At 36.9% G+C, this 24,400-nt stretch overlaps 1 protein-coding gene across 3 annotated transcripts; it reads left to right on the top strand.

Moving 5' to 3' along the window:
* Window positions 1–10: 10 nt before the first annotated feature.
* Window positions 11–24,400, top strand: IRAK4 (interleukin 1 receptor associated kinase 4). 3 transcript variants are annotated; one of them, XM_028533349.2, is made up of 12 exons: window positions 11–186; window positions 8,179–8,348; window positions 11,297–11,442; window positions 12,236–12,412; window positions 13,059–13,219; window positions 14,138–14,202; window positions 16,745–16,859; window positions 17,210–17,319; window positions 19,205–19,388; window positions 20,242–20,304; window positions 21,201–21,359; window positions 21,487–24,400. In XM_028533349.2, exons 2-12 carry the CDS (start codon window positions 8,188–8,190, stop codon window positions 21,520–21,522), a joined length of 1,377 nt encoding a protein of 458 aa, XP_028389150.1. In that variant the 5' UTR covers window positions 11–186; window positions 8,179–8,187; the 3' UTR covers window positions 21,523–24,400. The 3 variants fall into 3 exon arrangements, 2 of the variants coding, with proteins under 2 accessions (XP_028389150.1, XP_035875051.1); XR_004901615.1 differs by having other exon boundaries at window positions 111–186; window positions 21,205–21,359; XM_036019158.1 differs by lacking the exon at window positions 11–186 and adding an exon at window positions 200–220.

Genomic DNA, 24,400 nt, shown 5'->3' with positions numbered 1-24,400 from the left:
TGGACTCTCTCAGAGTGTGGAGCAGTTCGCAGGCTCTTAAAGGAAGGGGAGGGCAGGACCCAAAGGGGCCCAGGGCGGAGCTTTATTGGTTGGGCCCGCTATGCCCCACCCCTTCCCACTGCACAAGTTCCACCGCTGCTGGCTCAGCCTGGAGGGGTCTAGCCACCACTTCCCGCGCTCAGGCAGGTAAGGGATTCCGACTGAGTGCACCTCCTTTCCGGTAGGCTGTCGGAGGTCCGCGCCCTGGCCTCTGTTCCTCTCCCCAAGGGTTGTTGAGGGACCGTTTAGGAAGGACAATCCCTTCTTATGTTCCAAGTGAGAAAAATTAGAGAGGAAGTAGATTGCGTGAGCAGAGCTTGCTCCAGAATTAGCACTTGGGTGAGTCTCCGGTGGGTCCCTAGAGATCGAAAAGTGAGGCGGACCGGAGGAGGAACCTAGGACGTAGAAGGGAGTCCCCCAGCCATTCCGTCGCTGTGCTGGATCGCGCTCCCAGCCCCTCATTTCCCAGGCAATGTGTTCCGATTACCCGTTTACGAAATCTCTTAGCCTGAGAACCAGGAAGTAAGACCAGCAGCCGGCAGAGATGCTCGTGATGTGGAAAGCATTGCGCCTCCGCAAGAGCCTAATTAGCTAGTTTCTCCGGCTTCCGAGATTCCAGGAAATTAGAAAGTCGAGAGGGGTTGTACGAAGCAGATACGTGCGCTATCAGATGGGAAAAGTGTACCCGACAGCCTGGAAGCTACGCTTGGTAAAATGAGGCTGACACCATCTGAAAAGCTTAGCTGTCTTCTCAGACCTCTTATTTCCGCCCTTTCAGTAGACCCTCACCACCATTCTGAAAACTGAGCTTAAATACAGCTCTGCACATTTCTTTTTTAAATATATGAAATAAGAATAACTTCTACCATAAAATAATCACTACTTTTTTTTGATCACCTGTTATTGACAAGATTAGGTCCTTCTCATTCGTTGATTTTTAAATCTTATGCAACTTTTAGGTATTGCCATCTCTGTTTTTCGGATGAAGAAACCAAGGTCCAATGAATTGAGGGACTGCCCTAGTCACTGTTGGCTTGTGGAAAAGCTATATTGAAACCTGGGCCCATGCAACCTTAAAGTCCATCTTCCCTCCACCCCCTGCACTCTCTTCCTCTGATCAGAGCACAGTCTTAAAACTTTATAAATTCATTTGACAACAATTTTTAATCCTTTTTTGGCTACAGAACTTGGAGAATGTGCATATGGGTGGGAACGCATTGGGTTCGGCAAGCTGACACTGGTTTTAGTGTATGTCTCAGTTATCACTTGCGTTCTTGTTTGAGTTGTCTTGTTTGAAATGTGAATGGTGTTTCATTACAATGAGAATGAATGGTATGAGAAAATTCTCATGGAGGTATTTATTATTTGTAAGCAATATATCCCATTCCACTTCCATTAATCTTAAGTGCACTAAAGTAAAATCTTCAACACTTTGAAAGAGGTGATGCTTTCAAAAATTTTTTCTGCACAAATAATTTATTTTCATTATTGGTGATGGCAGAAAAGCAAATGAAAATAAAAATCACCTTCCAAAGATAACTGCAGGTGGACTTGGGACTGACTGGCCTTGGCCTTGGCACACGGGGCACACGCTGTTGCCTAGGGTGCCTCAGCGGTTCTATAGGGGTGCGTGGCACTCTGCTCCAGGGACTGGTGGGTCCCGTTGTGGCTGGGCCTTGCATGGATGGCCCTGCTCGCACGGCCTGAGCTCACTCTCCTCTTCATCATCACCGCTGCACTCAGGTGCCAGGAACAGACACAGCTCACCTACTGGAGGGCTACCCTGAAGACCATCCGGACCAGAGTTCACAAGATGACACCTACCTGAACTCTGCCTTAGACCTCCTGGAAGGCAAGGATGGGCTCTGCCAAAATAAGTTCAGTGACCATGAAAGGGAACCCCTCACTGTGAGGCCCACTCTTCCAGAGCTGCTGGGGGAACAGAGGGCAAGGCAGACCTTGACGCTGTCCTCTGGCCATGGAAGCACCTAGACTGTTAGAATCTTGCCAATTTTGTCATTGAGTCACCTGGTTACACGTCACACCTCTATTGTTAGAGTGTGAGACATAGCCTGAGTGTGCACTCTCCGCTCTTTTTTCATTGCTTCTGACTTCTTTTTTTGCTTGCTGTTGCACAAAATGGCCTAAGAACTTGTTGATACACACGTCATAGGAATGGAGTGGAACACACTGATTTTAGCTCTGTATTTTAGCACCTTAAGTAAGTCAGCTGAACATGCAAAACATACTGAAAATTTTAGGGTTATGATGGTTTAACTTTCTCAAGAATTGGATTTAGAAAAAAAAAGACGAGGACTTCTGGTCAAGATGGAGATATAGGTAGACATGCTTCACCTCCCTGGGCTACCATAGAAAGAATTACAACTAGATCTCAAAACAGATAACACACAGAACCATCAGAAAATCAAGCTGTATGGAAGTCTGACAACCAAGAAATTAAAGAAACCACATTCATCTAGACCAGTAGGTGGGGTAGAGATGGGGGAAGAGGAGGAGACCCAGTGTAGCTCCAAGAGGTGGTAGTGGAAGGTTGGTTCCACATTCACTATGGTGGATAGAAATTGGGAGGGATACCTTGGGAACAGCATTCCAGCCCCAGGCCAGACCACATAGCCCAGGGTTCTAGCACCAGGAAGATAAACCCCCATTACTTCTGGCTGTTAAAACCAGTGGGGATTGGGACTGCAAAGAAACCTCTGGGGTTTCAGGATACTCCATTTAAATGGCCCACAGAATCTTAAAACCTACATAAACCCACCCACACTGGGATTCACCACCAGGGAAACAGCTGGAACAGCACCAGTCACATACAGGACATGGGTGAAGTGATGAAATGGTGGACGAGTGCTGGGCAAACCTACAGAAGCCAGGCAGTGACATTGTCCCTTCTCTGAACCCTCCCCTCAACACAGAACCACAGAGTGGTGAAGCAGATTACTCTGCTCTGGCTATCACTTAGGGCTCCACCCCACACTATTTACAAGTGCCTTTTCTAGAATAGACCACACTACCAACACAGGGAGTCAAAGCAGCCCTACCTAACACACAGAAACAAACAGGGAGGCTGCCAAATTGAGGAGATGAAGAAGTTTGGCTCAAATGATAGAACAGAACAAAACCCCAGAAAAAGAACTAAAGGAAATGGAGATAACCACCTATCAGATGCAGAGTTCAAAACACTGGTGCTCGGGTTGCTCAAAGAACCCATTGTTTATGGCAACAACATAAAGGAAGAAATGAAGGTTACACTAAGTGAAATAAAGAAAAATCTACAGGGAGCCATCAGTGGAGGGGAGGAAGCTGGGATTCAAATCAATAATTTGGAACATAAGGAAGAAATAAACCTTCAACCAGAACAGCAAGAAGAAAAAAGAATTAAAAAAATGAGGATAGTATAAGGAACCCCTGAGACATCTCCAAACATACCAACATGCGTATCATAGGGATGCCATAAGAAGAGGAAAAACAAGAAATTGAAAACTTATTTGAAAAAATAATGAAAGAAAACTTCCCTAATTTGGCCAAGGAAATAGACATACAACTCTAGGAAGCAACAGAGTCCCAAATAAGTTGGACACAAAGAGGGCCACACCAAAACTCATTATAATTAAAATGCCAAAGGTTAAAGATAAAGAGAATCTTAAAAGCAGCAAGAGAAAAGCAGAGAGTTATCTGCAAAGGTGTTCCCATAAAACTATCAGCTAATTTCTCAAAACAAACTTTGTAGGCCAGAAGGGACTGGCAAGAAGTATTCAAAGTGTTGAAAACCAAGGACCTACAACCAAGATTACTCTATCCAGCTAAGCTATCTTTTAGAATACACAGGGTCCATAAAGTGCTTCCCAGACAAGGTAATAAAGGAGTTTATCATCACCAAGCCATTACTACATAAAATATTAAAGGGGCTTATTTAAGCAAAAGAAGAAGATCAAAACTATGAACATTAAGATGGCCACAAATTCACAACTATCAATAACTGAATCTAAAAAAAACCAAACTAAGCAAACTGCTACAACAGGAACAGAATGATAGATATGGTGATCATTTGGAGGGTTAGCAGCTGGGGTGAGGAAGGGGGAGGTTGTGGGAAAATGTGCAGATGTTAAGAAGTATAATTGGTAGGTCCAAAACAGACAGAGGGGCATTAAGAATAGTATGGGAAATACAGACACTAAAGAACTTACATGCATGACCCGTGGACATGAACTAAGGGTGTAGATTGCTGGAGGGAAAGGGATGCTGGGCAGAGGGGGAAAATTAGGACAACCAAAATAAGATAAAATATATTTTTAAAAAAGATGACCATAGTTAACATTTTGGTGCATGTTCTTCCAGATATGCATTAGGGGTGATATATGAATGTAGATTTAAAGCAAATTTTTAAACTCTGAGATTTAGAACTGTCAGCCAGCTCTAAATGTGTGCAGAAGAGTTGTTAGAAGGCCTTCCTTTTTCTGGCATCCCCATGCCATCACCTCTGCTAGAAATCTGGGTGCTAGAGTGCTACCACATTTATCGCTGGTTTTAAGATAAACTGTTTTCCTTCTTAATTTCCTATATTTTAGTTCTAGTTTTTAGAACTAGGATATCGTTCTGAGTACTAAGCAGTTCTACCTTTACCAGCTTTGTCAATCACACTGTACTTATGGAGGAGAAAAATCTGAGTAAATGAGAAAAAATAATGTAAACAGAGCAACTGCAAAATCTAGGGGCATACAGGATTTCTTAATTTCAAAAAATCAGTCTTTCTCTGATTTAACACAAATATTTTGAGTAGCTTAAAGCTGAATTTACTTGCATCTCTGCCCAGCAAAGCAAACTGTATAGGATAGAAGGCAGACACATAAACAATAGCATATGATAATTGTTATAATAGAAGAATAACCAGGTGATACTTTGAAACAAATGAGATGAGTATTAAGTAAAGTCAATAGTGACTTTTGCATGGTTTTGAAGAAATAGTAGGCATTTACCAGGTGGCCCTCAAAGTACTTGGGCAGTTCTTTTACTTAGCCTTAGGTGACCTTACCTCTTGATACACAGAGAAAATAACAGTGTGGGAATTCTTTCTCTCCCTTCAAATGTATGTTTCCAAATCTCTACTTCCCTCTTTCTATATTCAGAAGAGGTTTCCTTCTATTTAAGGCTGACCCCTTAACTCATACTCTATTCAGTATACCTTTTGTGTCTTCAGCCAAGCTTAAGTCTTAAAACAAATGTTAAACCAGCAGTTGTCAGGGTGTGGTTGGGGTTCCCAAGTCTCATTCAAGAGGTTCATAAGATCAAAGTCACATTCAGAGTAAAAGACTCAGAGTGCAATGGATTGTAATGTGCCAAAGTTCATTATATGGTTTCAGATTCCAGTTATATCTAAATTTTAGGAAATTAGCTCTTGTCATGTTTTAGTAAAGTATCAAAGAAATAGCTGCTAATTTGTGAAAAATACTATTAGAATACTTCCTTTTCAACTATGCATCTTTGTGAGGCTGGATTTTTTTCATATGCATCAACCAAAATAATATATTGCAGCAGATTAAATAGACAGATATGCCCTGGCTGGCATAGCTCAGTGGATTGAGCGCGGGCTGTGAACCAGTGTCGCAGATTCGATTCCCAGTCAGGGTACATGCCTGGGTTGCAGGCCATGACCCTCAGCAACTGCACATTGATGTTTCTCTCTCTCTCTCTCTCTCTCTCTCTTTCTCCCTCCCTTCCCTCTCTAAAAATAGATAAATAAAATCTTTTAAAAAAATAGACAGATATGAGAATCCAGCCATCTTCTATTGAGGTAAACATTTAAAGAGATGCAAAACTGTAAACAATGTCATTCTTCTATTTTGAGGCAAATTTTTAAAACATTTTATTAAATATGTATGTTAACATGTAGTCTATTATTTTGTAATTTTCTCAATGTCAATTTCTAATATGGTAAATATTGATAAATATACCCAACATAAGTTCTTGGAGTCCACAATAATATTTAAGAGTGTAAAGGGTCTTGAAACCAAGTTGGGGAACTGCTGCTGGTGTCTCTCTCTCTCTCTCTCCCCCTTTCTTCTTATTTTTATTCCCTTCATAGTCGGATTTCTTGGAGAATGCATTTCTACCATTTACTCACTGCTCTAGTACAACTATCCTTCAAGTCACCCAGTGGTCTTCTGGTTCCAAATACTAACAGCAAAAGATCGTTTGGGGGTCTTTTATTTAACTTACTCCCCTTATAGAAATCTGCTACTGTCCTAGTGGGTTTTTTTTTTTACCTCCATGACTTATCAATACTTTTAAAACTTCTTTCTCTTCATTTCTTCACATTCTGTATATTCAAATAAGCAATTTTATATTTACTCATTATGTCAACCAATTATTCATATATAAATACATGAGAATGCTCATAAAGTAACCATTCTTTATCTAAACCTCTCTCCTAAGCCCTAGTCCATATATCTAGCTAATGAAATATGATTAGGTTGAGGGCAGATAGACCTACTTAGATGTGGTGGTCAAAGAAGGCAACAAATTCACAAATATCAACAACTGAATCTAAAAATACAAACTAAGCAAACTACCAGAACAGGAACAGAATCATAGATCTGAAGATCATTTGGAGGTTTATCATCTGAGAGAGGGGGAAGGGGGAAGTTGGTGGAAAAGGTACAGGGATTACTAATATACAGAAGCCTAGGATACAGGCAGAACTTTTGCTCCTTATCATGTATAACTTTTGGATTTTGTACTACATGAATATATTCTTTACTCCAAAAATTAATTGTGTTGCATTTTAAAAATATAAAGGGGAGCAGGAGAATAACTGGTAGAAGAATACCTGGATCTATTTATCTTGATTAATTAGAAGGAAAAGTAACCATCTGCTGAGAATGAGAGACAGATCCAATAAAACCACATGTAGGGAGGTAAAGGTGTGAAACAGTCTCTAAGGACAATGAGTGAAGACAAGGAAAAGGATGAATGGCACCGTTGAAGGCCCAATGGAAAAGGGGCTGCCATAAAAATTTATTCACACCAATCTGCTCATGTCATTTAGTTCTCTACAACTGTATTCAATAGTGCTGGTATACATATGAAATTGTGAGATTTATCCCTAACTGCAACTTTCTAGGGTGGAGTGGCAGAAGGAAAAAGGGAAAGAAGAAACAAAGGTTCTGTCCAGAGAGTAGTCACATTGGTGAACCACAGGGTTTGACTTAGAAAATGAATTGTGATCAGGCAGATCCAACAGACTCAAAAAAAGTGGAGGAGTCAAGGATGAGCATGTTATGTGTCAAGTTGGTGGACAGACCATACCTTTTAATGCTACACAAATTATTTCAGGGTATACATATTTTTTACTTCCACCAAAGAGTATTGCATAAATATTTCATAGAAATAAATAGTAATGATAAAAATATTTTAAATTGAAAAATAAATCTTCTTTATTAATAGATCTTATTCCTGAATATGTTCACAGGAATTTTTCTGAAAATGTAAACTTTTTGCTTCTTTGTGTAAATTTCACTCAGAAAATGTCAGTGTAAGAAAAAACATCCTTTAATTTTTTTTTTTAATTCCTATTATGGGTGGAGAAAGAAAGCAAGCCCAGAGGATAGACAAGTAAACTACAACTTTAATTTTTTTTCTTAGGATATCAACTATAATTGCCTCTTGAACAATGCAAGAGTTTGGGGCACTGACACTCATGCATGTGAAAAGTCTACATATAATTTTTTATTTCCCCCAAATTTAACTACTAATAACCTACTGTTAATCAGAAGCCTTACCAATAACATAAACAGTTGATTAACACATATTTTGTATGTTACACCTTTGTATTATATAATATAGTCTTACAATAAAAAGCTAGAAAAAAGAATGTTATTAAGAAAATAATAAGGGACAGAAAATAAATTCGTAGTGTTTATTGAGAAAAATCTGCATATAAGTGGACCTGCACAGTTCAAACCTGTGTTGTTCAAGAGTCAACTGTGGTTGGCATTGGACTGTTTCTTTCTTATGGTGTAATCAGTTGCCAGCATTTCCTATGTTATAGCAAAGAGTGATATATAAGCTTATAGATGTCGCTAAAGCTACTGTAAAATTTTGATGTGATTTTTTATATTATAGGAATAGAAGATGAACAAACCCATCACACCATCAACATATGTGCGCTGCCTCAATGTTGGACTAATTAGGAAGCTGTCAGATTTTATTGATCCTCAAGAAGGATGGAAGAAGTTAGCGGTAGCTATTAAAAAACCATCTGGTGATGATAGATATAATCAGTTTCACATAAGGTAACATAAAATTCTTTTTCTTTTTAAATTCTTACATCACAATCTAGAATGATTGATGGGTATAAATGCTACTAATACTGCATTTCAGAAAACAAACCTCTCTCCAGGAGAGATAATGGTAATAAGTACCACCCCCACCCCCCCGCTTTTTTTGCAATGTTTGCTGCATTCAGCTAGGCCAATGTTGTGATCTTGCAAATAAGTTTTGAGGTTAGACTCAAGATTCCTACTTTTATTTTTCTTCTTTGTTTGGCAAGCCAAGGAGTACAAGTTCACTCTTCTTCACTCTTCTTCACACTTGTCATTTCCATTTTGAAGTAATATTAGAATATTATAAGAATTGCCAGCAAAATTCTAGAGCCTAAACTTCTATGTGTGTGAATCTCTAATTCACTTTAGCAGTGTGTTTTGGTAGTTCAATTACACCTCATAGTTGCTTGTCAATGTATACATCTAGGAACGGAATTTTTAGTTCTTAGCCAGGATTTTCCAACACTACCTTCAAATAATTTCTATTTTTTAAAATATTTTTTAAATTTTATTTTTATTTTAGAGAGGGAGAGAAACATCAGTGTAAGAGAGAACATGAATTGGCTGCCTTCTGCATGCAACCCAGGCATGTGCCCTGACTGGGAATCAAACCAGTGACCTTTCGGTTTGCAGGAAAATGCCCAACCAACTGAGCCACACCAGCGGGGCACATAATTTCTATTCTTTCTCTCTATGTATCTCTGTTTCATTTAGTGTAAAGTATAAGTACAAATTTTATTTTTGTTGGGTTTTTTTCTCAGCTCAAACCAAGGTCAAAATCTGTCTTTTGAAGCAAGAGGGGAAGGAATGTATTTGTGATTTTCAGCATTAACCCGATAAGGAACCTAAAACCATAGCTTCCTTCAAGGAAATGTTTCCTCACATGAGGGTTGAACATCTTAAATTACTTCAGAGGAGCTTAAGTTTAAAGCTAGAAAGCCTATTTTTAAAGATAGTTTATTGATATTATTATTAAAAACTTTTGGAGGAAAGTTGAAGCAGTGGTAGTAGGGAGAAAAAACTCTTCTGAGCATAATAATTGCAGCAAAAAATTATTGAAAGAATGATAGAGCCCTGACCAGTGTGGCTCAGTTGGTCAGGGGTCAGCCCACAAAGTGAAGGGTCACCAGTTCCATTCCCAGTTAGGGCACGTGCCTGGATTGTGGATTTGGTCTCCAGTCTGGAGGTGTACAAGAGCAACTGATCAAAGTTTCCCTTGATGTTTCTTTCCTTCTCTTTCTCCATCCCTGCCCCATCTCAAAAAATAAATAAAATATTTTTTAAAAGAAAGAATGGTAGAATTAGAAAGTTACTAATTTAAAACCACCAATGAGTAATTGATTCATGCAAGGCTCATCAGTTAGTGCTTAAAAATCATTAAGTGAAAAGTTACTGATGAAAAATATTGCACAAGATTTGAAAGTATTATCCACAGGTTACTTATGAATTATGAAAGGGGAATAGAGAACTTTATAAAAAGAGAAAATATCTTAAGCACATCTTCTTAACAAAGTAATCAAACTTTGTGTCATCAATAATGGTACAAACTGCAATTGTGTGCCTCCAAATGTGATGCACACACACACACAAATAGACATGGAGAGTGAGAGAACGCAAGAGCACAAATATGGCAAAATGTTATCAGTTGGTCAGTTGGTGAATCTACATGAAGGTTAAATGGTTGTTCATGGTATTATTTTTTCAACTTCTGTGTAGGTTTGAAATTTTTCAAAATGGCCCTGGCTCATGTGGCTCAGTGGATTGAGGGTGGGCCTACAAACCAAAGGATTCCCAGTTCAATTCTCAGAGCACATGCCTGGGTTGTAGGTCAGGTTCCCCACTAGAGGGCGTATGAGAGGCAACCACACATTAATGTTTCCCTCTCATTCTCCCTCCCCCTCTCTCTCTAAAAATAAAGTCTTTTTAAAAAAACAAAATTAAGAAAAAGAAGAAAAACTTGTTTTTAAATATACTTCAAAACTAATTTTATTTATTTTATTTTTTGAGGATGTTTATGAGTTCATTTGAGCCAAACTGATGACAGATGCTGGGAAGCAAGATCTCAAATGCTCTTCTAAAACTAGTATTTAAAGAAGTAAACATGAAAAACTGATCTGTATTTTTCTTTTAATTTAGTTGAAATATGGTTAAGATCAAAGGAAAAATTATCCAAGTTTATGTATAGTCTATTATTTTAAGCACGTGGGTTTGTTAAAAATTATATAGCTAGCAGAGTTAACATCACACAAGGAAGTAATATGGCTTAGTAGGTTGAGAACGCACTCAATGTCAAGTGAAATCTGATTTTGGATCTCAATTTAGATATAGCTTATTGGTGATGTGGCTGTAGGTTGGTTGCTTTACCTCTCCATGCCTTAACTTCTCATTATTAAATTACTATGTCATTCATAGCATTTGTCCTTATTCTTTAAGGACAAAATGGTTCATATGTGTATGTCCTGTAGCCCACTGAGCAAACAGTAAGTACTCACTCTGTGTAAACATATTATCATCACCTTCAGCATCTCTCTCCTTCTACCTATCCTTCCTAATATCTGTAACTCTTTCTGGTTTTCTTTCTTTTTTTGTAAGATTTTATTTATTTTTAGAGAAAGGAGGTAGGGGAGAGAGAGGGAGAGATACATCAATGTGTAGTTGCCTCTTGCGCGCTCCCTTCTGAGGGCCTGGCCTGCAACCCAGGCATGTGCCCTGACTGGGAACTGAACCTGTGACCCTTTGATTTGCAGGCTGCCACTCAGTCCACTGAGCCACAGCAGCCAGGGTTTCTTGCTGGTTTTCCTGTTGCCCCTTTTCTTTATACTATAGGAGGTGCTGTGAGAGAAAGAGAAGGAGGAATGATTCCTATTTCCATGTTACCTCTACCTACTACTTTTGTTTCTTTGTTACTTGCTTTTAAGGAGATTTGAAGCATTACTTCAAACTGGAAAAAGTCCTACTGGTGAATTGCTGTTTGACTGGGGCACCACAAATTGCACAGTTGGTGATCTCGTGGACCTTTTGATCCAAAATGAGTTTTTTGCCCCTGCGAGTCTTTTGCTGCCAGGTAAACTCAGTGTGACTAAGGCAACAGCAATGAGGGTAGAAAGATAAGTGGCAGAAATAGGAATATTTCTCCTTACTCATACTCTTTTCCCATAGCAGATGAATCTGACCTTTGAGATTCCTTTTATTCTTCCAACTCTCCCCAGCTCTTAATAGGCACCCCAGACATAGGGCACCACAGACTTGCTTGCTGCTAAGGAGATGGAGGCTTTGTGATTGAGTCGGATCCAACCATCAAAGTGGGTAGCTTTGTGCTGATAGGAAGTTTAAAGCAATGGAACTGTGTATTTATTATGGGGATTTTTTGAACTCTTGCTTTTTTTCATCCCCAACTTCCACCCCAATGGGACTCTGTGGTCATGATTTCCCTACACTGTATGCGGGTGGGTTAATTTCTTAGTACCTTCCTCATAATCTTACTTTTTCCCTTTGATGTCATTCCCACCAGTTGTTCTTACCCTTCAGTGCACATAAGAATCATCTAGGGTTTCTGTAAACAGGTAGCTTCCTGGGCTCTGTTACAGACATTGTCACAATTCTGGGGTTCAAGGTCTATGTTTCTAAACAAGTGCTTCACTGCTTCTGATACAGGTGGCTTGTAGACCACTGTTTGAAAACATTGCCTTACCCATCTTTAACAAAACAGAATTCTTACTAGGTAGTTTCTCGCGTGAGCTGTGAGAATATGGGGCTAACATGGAAACTGGAATGATGTTAAGTGAACCAAGTTCCTAGTTTAACCCTTTCACAAACACTTTTTCTATGGATGGACAACTTGTACCTTCATTTGGCAGACGCTGTTCCCAAAACTGTTAATACACTACCTTGTAAAGAAGCCGTAACAGTTGAGCAGAATCAGAGGCCTCTCTATGGCCAGGGCAGGACATCTGTGATACCTGTGCAGAATCCTGAACAAAATTATATGCCACCTGACTCCTCAAGTCCGGAAAGTTTAGAAGTTAGTGATACACGTAAGTAACACGGTGCATTCCACCAGTGTAGCAATTTTCAACCAGTGTGCTGCAAGAATTTTTAGAACATGCACTACCTCACTATTAGTCAGGGGCACTGACTTCTTTACCCTTAGACTGTCAAATTAAAAAATGACAATAGCCAACACAACAATGGCTATCGGGCGTGAATGAATCACAATTATCTCTATTTTTTTGGTCGGAATGGGAAAAAATATATTTTTTTGGTGTGTGCAGAATTTTAATAATTAGATGAGATGAAAAAGGTTGAGAATCGCTGTGCTGGTGGTTTGTCATTAAGACCATTACTGCTAAAAACAAATTTCTCCTTTTGTTTGCGCACACTGGCAAACACTCCTTTGTGTTTCTTCCACCCTGACTTATGTGGCACCGTTTTCTTTGTATGTCAGTGTGTTATCAGTGAGTAGAGGCAATAAGCAAACATTTGCATAACTTGAATTATTTTATAAAGCAAATAAGTGGCTAAAATTTTTATTTAACAATGGTTTTGCGCTCTCTTATTGTACCTAACCCAAAGTAATAAATATTTAAGTGTAAAATATTTAAGTTGAGAAAATACTGTTATTATCAAAACCAATTTCATTTTTATTGAAGCACTTTTTTCTTTCCTTCATTGACATTCTAGGCTTTCACAGTTTTTCATTTTATGAGCTGAAGGATGTCACCAATAACTTTGATGAACGACCCATTTCTGTGGGTGGTAACAAGATGGGAGAGGGCGGATTTGGAGTTGTTTATAAAGGCTACGTGAACAACCGGACTGTGGCAGTGAAGAGGCTTGCAGCAGTAAGTTACACTTTCAGGAATAAAAGGTGTTAAAGAACAAATTACTTCCTGGTGTGCTATATAACAAGTTTTAAAGTAATCTTTAGGAAATATGTTATTTCAGTGCATATTTTCTTTAAATAAACATCATTCCAAGCTGCTAGTTTCTAACATTTAAAAATCTGTTGAAAGCAATGGTCCTATCCCTACAAAAATGTAGTTATACATACATACATACATACATACATACAATGAGACACACATTCTGGGAGATTCACAAAATAAAGCTGAGAACCCTTGCTTTACACCATGCTTCATGCACAATCAAAATTAAAATAAGATACTAAAAATTTTTATAAAAACTTTTGTGTATTACCTTCTCATTTAAAAATACAGCTCCTTTTTCTTAATAAACATTAAGAAAAAAATGAAAAAATTTCTTGTCAGTATCTTTTGTTCCCATTCCTATTAGGGTATTCACCTTTTACTTATTGATTTGTTATATTCTACATTTGTTGTTATATTCTAATAATATCAAGATAATACATATTTATATGATAGTCACCCTCTTATACATACTAAAAATACTTTTACAGGTTTTATTTTTCCTTTTGCCTTGAAATTAGCCTATGTTTTCTGCTACACAGAATTATTTTTCAATTGTTTATGCAGTGAAGTCGTATTTTTTTGTTCCTACAATAACTGAGTGGGTTGTATGTGGTCATATGGTTTTAAGATTTTTTTTTCTTCCACTAAGCCATGGGACCTTGAGCAAATCACTAGTATTTCTAGTTCTCAGTTGTTTCATAAAATGGTAAGAATAATGCCTTACTAGTTTAAGGAAAGCAGCATCAGCCAATCAATCTCTTGAGCCACATTCTGTCATTGTTGCCTTAGGGTTATTGTATTGTGTTGTATTGCATATATTTTATTTTTCAGGTGGTTGACATTAGTACAGAAGAACTGAGACAACAATTTGATCAAGAAATAAAAGTAATGGCAAAGTAAGTTAATTTGGCAGTGGGGTGGAGTGGGAAAGAGCATGGCAAGGAGTGAAGGACTTGGTTTCTTTCCAAAGTGTGCCGTGAACTAGTGGTGGCCTCAGATAAGAGCAAATGAAATAAAGGGTTCGTTCGGATTAGAGGAACCGAAAGAACTTTCGTAGTCACTCAGTCACAAGTAGTCACTCAGTCTGTGACTACTTGTACCCATATATATGCCTGTAGATTAAACAGCAGTCATTATTTTAATCATAGCCAAGTTACATGGAATTTCAACTATCTTCCATTATCATGTTTTCTATTCCCAGAATGCATGAGAGATAAATTGTAGAGATACAAAATAAAATGTATAGAATAATAGGCCCTGAGATATATGTAAGTTAACACTGATAAACCAGGAAAGTCTGATGTGCAAGAATGCATGGAAGGCATTGAGCCAGTATGCTTCAAAATAGTTGGACATCATCAGGAACAGTAACAGAAGCAAATTAGGAAATTCATTGTAACAATTATAATAATTGATACCTGAGTGTATACAGTATACCAGACACTATGCAATATATGTTATGTGCATTTTCTCACTTAATCCTCACAATAATTGTTATAACCTCCCCCACCCCACCCAATATTTTTTTTCCACTGAGATTTAGAAAGATTGAGTAACTGTCCCAAAGCCATATAGCCAATAAATATTAGAGCTGAGTTTCAAATCCAGATCTGATTCCAGAGCTTGAGCTTTATGTATGAATTCTCATTAGACCCATTGCTATAAATCACTAATTCTAGTTGCTTAACCTCAAGAAAGAAACAATAGACTGGAATTAATTCATTCACAGTAAAAATAATACATACTGATAAGAAAACTTGCACAATTTGTTCTCCCTACCTCTATTCCCACTCTCCAATCCTGAATGTATATTTTTCAAATAATAAAAATTATTTCTTAACTTTATCACTGAGAGATATCACTGCTAATAGTTGATATACTTTCTCAATGATATGTGTGTAGCATTTCCTCATGTCATTAAAAATAATTTTAAATCATTTTAAATTACTGTATACAATTCTAGCATAGATGAGGATTGTATTTTATTTAACTATTTCCCTGCAGGGTTTGTTTCTGATTTTCAGTATTACAAATTAAAGCTTCTTTAAATGTCTTGGTGTTTAATATTATACATAAATCTTTAAATGCAACTCTGCTTATTTCATCAGGATAGAGTCCTAGAAGAACTACTGCTTCAGAATGCATGAACTTTTTAAAGACTTGCCAAGTATATGTCCAAATGGCCCTATAGATAAGTTATGGTAGTTAATACTCCTCCCAACAATGTATTACAATGTCAAACTTCACTGATATCTCATTACCATTCAATATTACTATTTTTAAATAAGTACCAATCTGGTGAACTTATTAGCAGAATGACCTTAGTTATGTTTCTTAACTCTCTATCCATTAGTTTTCTCTTCTATAAAATAGAGTAATAATAGTTCTTACTTCATTATGTTATTGTGAGGAATAAATAAATGAAGCAGGCAAATACTTAACTATCATGCTTTATGTATAGTAGAAACTCACCGAATGTTATCTGCTCATATCTAAAATGTGCCAGTTTGCTGGAACATAGAGCAGTTGTCATTTTAATTTTCACTTTACAAAATATTTGTGAGGGCAGACTGATTTCAAATCAAATCAAATCAGAATCTGATTTGAAATAATGAAATGCCAGAATTATAGACCATTTTGAATGAAAAAAATGAGTAAGCACATGGATGGAGTACTTATTATGTTCTAGGTCATTTCTAGGCTCTCATATATCTGCTCATTTGATTCTCGCAGCATCCGTGTTACCCAGTAGTTATTATCCCCATTTAGCAGGTAAACTTGCCGAGGCTCAGGGAGCTGTTAATTTGCTGTAGTCCACGTATCCAGGAGGTGGCAGATCTGGACTTCAGACTCAGGTTTTTGAACACTTAGCCCAGTTTTCTTTCTACTGTATCACAGATGTCTTTTGTTATACTTAAGCTCTCTTGAGTTGTTAACTCTTAAGTATGTAAAGAAACTCAGGTTATAAATAATCAGATAGGATTAAATATCAGAAATGTGTAAATTAGATATTAAAGATGAGATGTCTGTAAATCAGTGCTTTTGACATATTAGAGTGTACTTGAAAGGGTTGTCATACAACTTTCAACAGACTCCTAGAAATCTTGTTTGTGCTATAATTGAAAATTGTGCTAAACAAAGGTAAACAAACATCAGCCTAGTCCTGAATCAAACTATCACAAGTTCTGGTGGTTTGACTTACTGAGCTTTTACTATAAAATAGAAGAGGATTTACTTCTAATTTGATCAGTATTGACTAAAAGGAGAACTGTTTGCAGAAAATTATTGTTATAATAAACACATATCATATTAAAATGACATACAGCATATTATTTTCTTGCTCTTTTTTCTGTTAAAGCCCTAAACTGAATAACTTCCAACCTACAGCTGAATACATGTATATATCATAATAATTTTGAGTGGAAAATTTTGTCACAGGTGCCAACATGAAAATTTAGTAGAACTACTTGGTTTCTCAAGTGATGGAGATGACCTCTGCTTAGTATATGTTTACATGCCTAATGGTTCATTGCTAGACAGACTGTCTTGTTTGGTAAGATGTTTGTTCATCAGATTTTTGGCTTTCTGTTTCTTTGTTGTATACTAATACTTACTTTGTAGCAGGATCACTTAAACTGCATTAATCTTAATATTTTTCCTCTCTTTGAAAATTATACAATTGATAGATTAAAAGAAACTGGGGTTGCCATTCTATTAAGTGGTAATCTAAAATGTAAAATATTACTCAAGGTTACACTTTGAAGATACTCTGACATACTTTTATTGTCAAAGAGAAGTGCTATCCCCCATTTAAAATTTGCTTAGAAAAATTTTCTGTTATGTGTTTTCTATAGATATTTTTATCCTCCAATTTTCTAATTGGTTTGTTTCTTACTTCGTAAGAATGATACTCCACCACTCTCCTGGCACATGAGATGCAGGATTGCTCAAGGGGCAGCTGATGGCATCAGTTTTTTGCATGAAAACCATCAAATTCATAGAGATATTAAAAGGTAAATGCTACATTTGGAAAACCATCTTTGAAGAATAATTTGCTCTCCCTCTTTCTATTCACTGTGCACATGGGTGTCTTAATCTGGAGCACTCCAGGATTATAGATGTCCTTTTTCTCCCCATTGCTCTCACTTTATTTGTACCCTCTATCTGTCATCGATTCTATTACAAGCCCTCCTGCTCAGCCTTTAACCTGTCTGCACCAGTACTCACCTTTTCACTACTACATTGCTAGGTTATGGCCCTAAAAACCAAGTGTGGCTACCAGTTTCTTCAAATTGGTCATATGTTTTTATGTTTTAATTACTACTACATGTTGCCTGAAATGCGTCTCTCCCTCATATAACCATCAACCTATAAGAATCACTCAAGACTAAATACGTTTTTCCTTGAAATTGTGTCGAGTTCTTTCAGTCATGCAGTTCCCTGTGCATTTTTATACCTAGTATCACCTTTAGGGAGTACTTCCTGGATTTTTTAAAGTTATGCATGTCCTTTTGTGACATATGAGATTTGAAGGTTTCTCCATGCCCAGTGCTGAACTTAAATACTATAATACATAGGGAGTGTTCAATAAGTTTTGTGGAATGAAAGTATATGAGTGAATGCATATAATGAAGGAAGATCTTTTAGCTATGTTCTTTCCTCTTCAAAAGATTTCAGATCGCACAAAAGAATCAAGAAATGAATAATTGAGATAGTTGGTTTGGAAATTTGTTTTTAAGTGAACTTAGAAATGTTAGGAAAAGAATTAAGAATGGTATTTTAGGAGACTGTAAGGGAAATGACCTTGTGATAAATTATTTGTGAAATAATTAAAATATCTCTCGCTAATGTGAACAGTATTATTTCATTTTTATTCTCCTAAAATTTTTTCTCAAGAAACAAAAAAGAAAAGAATATAGTCATTTGTCTTGAGATTAATCTGAAATCGAAATTTATTTACCCACTTTTCAGGCTTTTATGATGTACATTGGGGTAGCCAAAAAGTTCGTTTGTTTTTTTCCGTAAGATGGCTGTAGTAGTGCTTGGTTGTCTTTTTTTTTTTAATATTTTTATTTATTTATTTTTAGGGAGGGAGGGAGGGAGAGAGAGAGACAGAGAGAGAGAGAGACATCAATGTTCGGTTGCTGGGGGTTGTGGCCTGCAACCCAGGAATGTACCCTAGCTGGGAATCGAACCTGGGACACTTTGGTTCCCAGCCCACACTCAATCCACTGAGCTACACCAGCCAGGGCTGCTTGGTTGTCTTTAACTTCATTCAAAACAATTTTGTTAGGTTGTATTGTGACAGCTGTCATTTCAGCATGCAATTAAAATCAAAATGGGTGAATTTTTGTGTAGCCATTTGAATATTGAAGATGGAAGAAAATACACAACATTTTTGGCATATTATGCTTTTTTATTTCAAGAAAGGTAAAAAGGCACCTGAAATGCAAAAAAGATTTGCACAGTGTATGGAAAAGGTGCCCTGCATCCCTTGTGACTGCCTGAATGTGTCCAAAGTGGTTTGCGAAGTTTTGTGCTGGAGATTTCTCGCTGGATGAGCCTCCACAGTTGGGTAGACCATTTGAAATTGACAGTGATCAATTGGAGACATTCATCGAGAATAGTTAACATTATATCACACAGGAGATAGCTGACACACTCAAAATATCCAAATCAATAAAGTTATTGGTGGAAATGAAAATTATCTTTTATTAAATGAAAATGAGTCTTTTATTTTACAGAAAAAACTAAACAGACTTTTTGGCCAACCCAATATTATAACGTGGAATACTCTTTAAATATATATATATACATTCATACACCTATTGAAGGAAACATTTGACTTGTCTGAAGAGAAAAACATTTTTTTCCTCTAAACTTTATATTTTTTTTCAGTGCAAATATCTTACTAGATGAAGACTTTACCGCCAAAATATCCGACTTTGGGCTTGCACGGGCTTCTGAGAAGTTTTCACAGACAGTCATGACTAGCAGAATTGTGGGAACGACAGCTTACATGGCACCTGAAGCTTTGCGAGGAGAAATCACACCCAAATCTGACATCTACAGCTTTGGTGTTGTAAGTTTCATATATATAATCAGTAACAATAATCCTTCTTGTAATACTGGTAATTATGAAATTGAAGTAGAATATTTTGAATTCACTTGTCTTGCTTAACTCTCTGTAAATTGTTCACTTTAACCTTTAGTTAAATGAGAACGTTATAAAAACTTCTCCAACTTTGTAAAGCTTTTATATTGATTTCTGAAATTTCTGCAAGAAATGATTTTTTAGCCACACTATCCTCAGGAGTTAGTATGAAACGTAAATTAGTGCATAAAATAAATCATGTCATACAGTATGCACTTAATGCCATATTTAAAAAATATATTTTTGAAAGGAAATATGCTTTGGCATTCTCTGATCTATCTATCAGTCTCTTCCCGATAACGTATAAGATGGAATAAGGAGTGAGTGTGGGTGGTTGGAGAAATTAGTGCTTCTTCATCTCGTTTTTTCTTGTGTTTTATGTAAGGAAATTTAACTTCTAACGTTGTGAACGTAAGGCTCAGGGTTGTAGGATATCCCTAAAGTTTAGAAAATAACACTTTCCCAAGAGCCCGAGAAAATTATTCTTCTGAAGGATTCCCTGCAGAACAGGAAAAGGAATGTCCAGAACACACATTGAGTAGAGCTGATTGTTTAGTAAGTTGCCAACAAGAAAGAACTGCTGGTGGGGGGTATCCCTGAAAGAGCAGTGGTGAGAAAACCACAGTTCATATTCTTTCTGCTTTAATTAATGCCTAAAAGATGCAATGCAGTGTGTGGAAATGATCAATCAGATTTCATAATCAAGATTCATGTATCTTCTGGTTTCTGTATGTTGCCTTGAGTGTTACATTAATGGACTTGTTGTTTTTTGTCTTCATAGGTTTTACTAGAAATAATAACTGGACTTCCAGCTGTGGATGAACACCGGGAACCTCAATTATTGGTAACTGAAAGATTCATTTTTGCCAGTCCTTTCCTCTTTGCATTTATAATCTAAATCTATATGGGTAAACCTGGCAATCAGAAATGTCATTTTCTATTCACAGTTACATAGTGGTATATGGAAAGAGCATCAAATATTTCCAATCTCAGCTCTTCTGTGAAGTATTTGTGAAGCTTGGAAAAGTCATTTATATCTTCTGTATTCTAGCTTTTTTGTGTGTGTAAATCAGGATAGAACTATATAATTTCTGAGGTCATCTCCATGTTTTTATTTGTTACTTTCAGAGTAATTACTAACTGCCTTTTCAGTTCAGATAGAAAAAAGCAACATGGCTTCCTTTCAAATTTATATCAGAATGGAATTCCCAGCAAAATTCTTTATCCATTTCTATTATGGAATATTTTACTTATAAAGTTGTAGAAAACATCACCTATGTGTTATATTGAATATTAAAGCTATTGGAAAATTATTCTAAGCCCCTTTTTTCTATTTAGTAAATTTTAAGAACTTAGAGGATCTTTTTATAAAATTGAAGAGTTATAGAAATATCTGCTATCATATATGAGGTTTTCTTAAAATTGATTAAGTAACTTACATGACTTTATTTGAATTTATGTTTTCTAATGGGACAAACCAGTGTGACAGACAATATGTGTCTGAATTAATAATAATAAAAAAATATATCCTCAGGTGAGGATTAAAAAAAATTAGAAGGCAAGTGAAAAATGCCTAGGAGGTATGTATTTATGTATGTACCTGTATGTCTTCAATTCTTAATAAGATTATAAAAATAGTAAAATAAGAGTACATGTTATTAAGTAGATTAAATAATTAAAATTTATGTTCTGACTTTTTCACTTGTCCTGAAACTAGAAGTTTTAACACTTGTTTTAAAGCTAGATATTAAAGAAGAAATTGAAGATGAAGAAAAGACAATTGAAGATTATATTGATAAGAAGATGAATGACATTGATTTTACTTCCATTGAAACTATGTACTCTGTTGCTAGTCAATGTCTACATGAAAAGAAAAATAAGAGACCAGACATTAAGAAGGTATTAGTTTTTTACACTTACTTAAAAAGTGCAGGAGATGGGGTTTGTCATTTTCTTTCTAAGTATACATTTCAAACCAACTATTTAATGTGGTTCTTTCTGTTTTTTCTGTCTTTCTTCATAAAAGGTCCAACAGCTGCTGCAAGAAATCACAGCTTCTTGAAACTTTAGTAGAATAGACACTTGGCTTTTTATACACGGCTATCAAAACCGTCTTTTAAACTAAATTTTTTGGTAAGCATTCTTCTTTACCTTTAACAAGGCAGCATGGTGCCATGCAGTGCAGTGGTTCTTAAAGCTCACATAGAACCCTGGACATATAGAACAAACAAAAGCAGAGCTGCCATTTCAGTGCTTCACCCTGCCTTCTTAGAGTTGCCCTCAGTTCTTGCAGTAATCCCTGAGACATCTTCTTGGAGCCTCATCACAAACAATTTGAAAACTACAGGATTAGCAAAACAGACAACTGGACTATTGAACGAAAAGACCCTGAGCTGAAGCCCAGCTCCACCGCTGATTTTCTGTAAAGCTGTGGGCAGTCTCTTAGCTGCTCGGAGCCTTGGTTTTTTTCACCTGTAACGTTGGACTAATACTTACTGTGCCTCTCTGGCAGGTAGGTAGTCGTGAGAATTAAAGGATGCAGCATGTTTGCAAGTACTTTGTACTTTATAAAGTGATATAAAATTTAAGGTTTCTATAGATGATTATAGAATTTTATTGCAGTCATTTGTTTATAGAGTCATGTTCACAGTACTATTTTGAGCAATCATTCACCACAAGCCAAATAAACCCAGATGAGACTGCCACGATTGGCTATAATTAATTAGATTATGTAATGTGACAAAGCTGATGGAATTTTGCAGATGCAGGTAAGGTTCCTAATCCGCTGACTTTGAGTATCAGCAGGGAGACTGCGCTGGGTGGGCCGGATCTAATAAGGTGACCTCTTACAAGACATCTGAGACATCCTTCTGTGGGCCTTAAAGAAGGGACCTACCACCTTTTAGGAAGGCCACATTGGCTAAGACCTAAGGGTGGCCTCCAGGAGATGAGAGCCACTTTCTAGCTGTCAGCCAGCAACACAAACTGGGACCTGGGATGTATAACCACGATAAACTGAGTTCTTCCAACAGCCTAAATTAGCCTAGAAAAGTACTCCAGACCTCGGATGATTCTGTAGCTCCAACTGAAACCTAAATTTTGGCCTTGTGAGACCCTCAGTAGTGAATCTAGCTGAGCTGTGCCTGGACTTCTGGCATACAGGACTGTGACATAAATGAGTTGCTGTAAGCCACTGAGTTTATGGCAAGTTGTTATGCAGCCATAGAAAGTGAATACAGGTATTCCCATGATGATTCTCCCACAGTGATAGCCCATCATGTTCTGCCCACACTCAAGGGGTTGATGGGGATTAAGCAGTGTGTACACCAGAGGTTTGAAGTGTACTGATTTGCACTGGATTTCTCAAGTTTCCTCAGTCCCTACTCTTGTTGTTTGTTTTTTACTACAAAGAGTGAGAGACCTCTGGATAGTAGTGATGAATTGATTTTTTAAGTGACTTTTAACTATTTCTCCTAAGTTTAAGAGTCTCTATTGGATTTTTTTTATTGTTTGAAAGTTATTTTTCAGCTTTGGGTGAACAGAAAAATGTACTTAAGCATGAAAACTGGCTGATAAAGCTAGTGTATATAGAAGGAATGCCAAGTGTCTACAGTTATTCATTCATTCATTCATTCACTGAGCTTTGTATCTTCAGTTTTTCATTAACAAGTTTGTACAGTGGACTGCAGAAGATGCTCGATCTCTATATTGTATTTAGACCTTCCTAAATGCTTCCCTGAGAAATGAAAATAGCACATCTTTCTAATCACCTTTGTCAACTAAGTATTTAAGCAGAAAGACACATTTGCTAGTTGCAAAGGGAAAAGGAAAACAAGTAAAATGACTTAGTCAAATTAATCTCAGTGGGAACCCACATAATTTGAGGCACAGTATGATCTATAACACTGAACATAATTATGTTATTTTAAAGTATAAGTAACTATTTCTTGAAATAAAAGCATTTCTGTAAAATGGCATATATATAGCTCTGATTATAGAATGTTACCAAGCTTTATTCAAATTCTATAAATGAGTATACCATTTCATTGATTTTGAAAGTTTGCAGTATTATTTGGTAGGTGTTTTCATTCCATCAAGTGGAACTGAGAGCAGATTTATCCAAATTAGGCACAGCTTCCCTCTCCCAGTAAAACTGTTTTAACTCTTTGGATGGTAATAATGCAGCACATCCACGCTTCCAAAGTGTTAACCACACTGTTTTATCTTTTTGCCTAACTGTGCCTGTCACATCATGGACCGCTCAACTTGCATGACACACATTGCTACGGGAATGAACAGCAGAGGGGTGTCCTCAGCTCACACGTGAACAGGACTGGCCCTCAAGTTCTGAGAATTGTGTCCAGGCTGCGTACACCGCTCCCCTCAGGCAGGAATGAAAAGCCTGAGGTGACATCTAGTTGAAGCTTTTTCTTAAATTTTTTGGGAATATACTTCCTCCTAATTTTTTATAGAAACAAAAATTTAAACATATTTGAAAACAATCTTGACGGGTTTTGCCAGCTTTGCTGTGAACTGGTAATGCTGCCTCCAGCAGCTGACTGTGCAAACTAATGGGTCACAGCAGCGCGGTGGGGAAGCACCCACCGACCCCCTTACTAGGAAGAGCAACCTGTTTTTATTGCCCGGTTTGACCCGTTGGTTTGCTAGTTAGCTAACTCAAATTTTAAATTCTATTTTCTCTCTTCATATGTTCTATGAGGAATAATTAGTCAATGTTTTGTTTTACTTTTCTAATATATAATTAAGAGAAATTTAAGATATTCTAAAGTATTTATTGCTCTGCCCACTTTTCAGTTCTGTAGCCATACAAAATGGTCATAGATTTCACCCATTCAGAGTCCTGTAACTCACTTTCAAAATAAGCGTATATCTTTTATTTTACAACTTTATTGTATCACCTGATAAATAAAAATTGTATT

Source organism: Phyllostomus discolor, chromosome 2 (assembly GCF_004126475.2).
Source record: "Phyllostomus discolor isolate MPI-MPIP mPhyDis1 chromosome 2, mPhyDis1.pri.v3, whole genome shotgun sequence".
NCBI classification, from domain to species: Eukaryota; Metazoa; Chordata; class Mammalia; order Chiroptera; family Phyllostomidae; genus Phyllostomus; species Phyllostomus discolor.
This window is presented reverse-complemented; position numbering and strand designations above follow the sequence as displayed.

Coding starts and splice junctions, on each gene's coding strand:
- IRAK4 (XM_028533349.2), top strand. CDS start 8,188: ATGAACAAACCCATCACACCATCAACATATGTGCGCTGCCTCAATGTT. Junction 14,203..16,744: donor GAAATAAAAGTAATGGCAAA/GTAAGTTAATTT, acceptor ATTTTGTCACAG/GTGCCAACATGAAAATTTAG. Junction 21,360..21,486: donor AGAGACCAGACATTAAGAAG/GTATTAGTTTTT, acceptor TCTTCATAAAAG/GTCCAACAGCTGCTGCAAGA.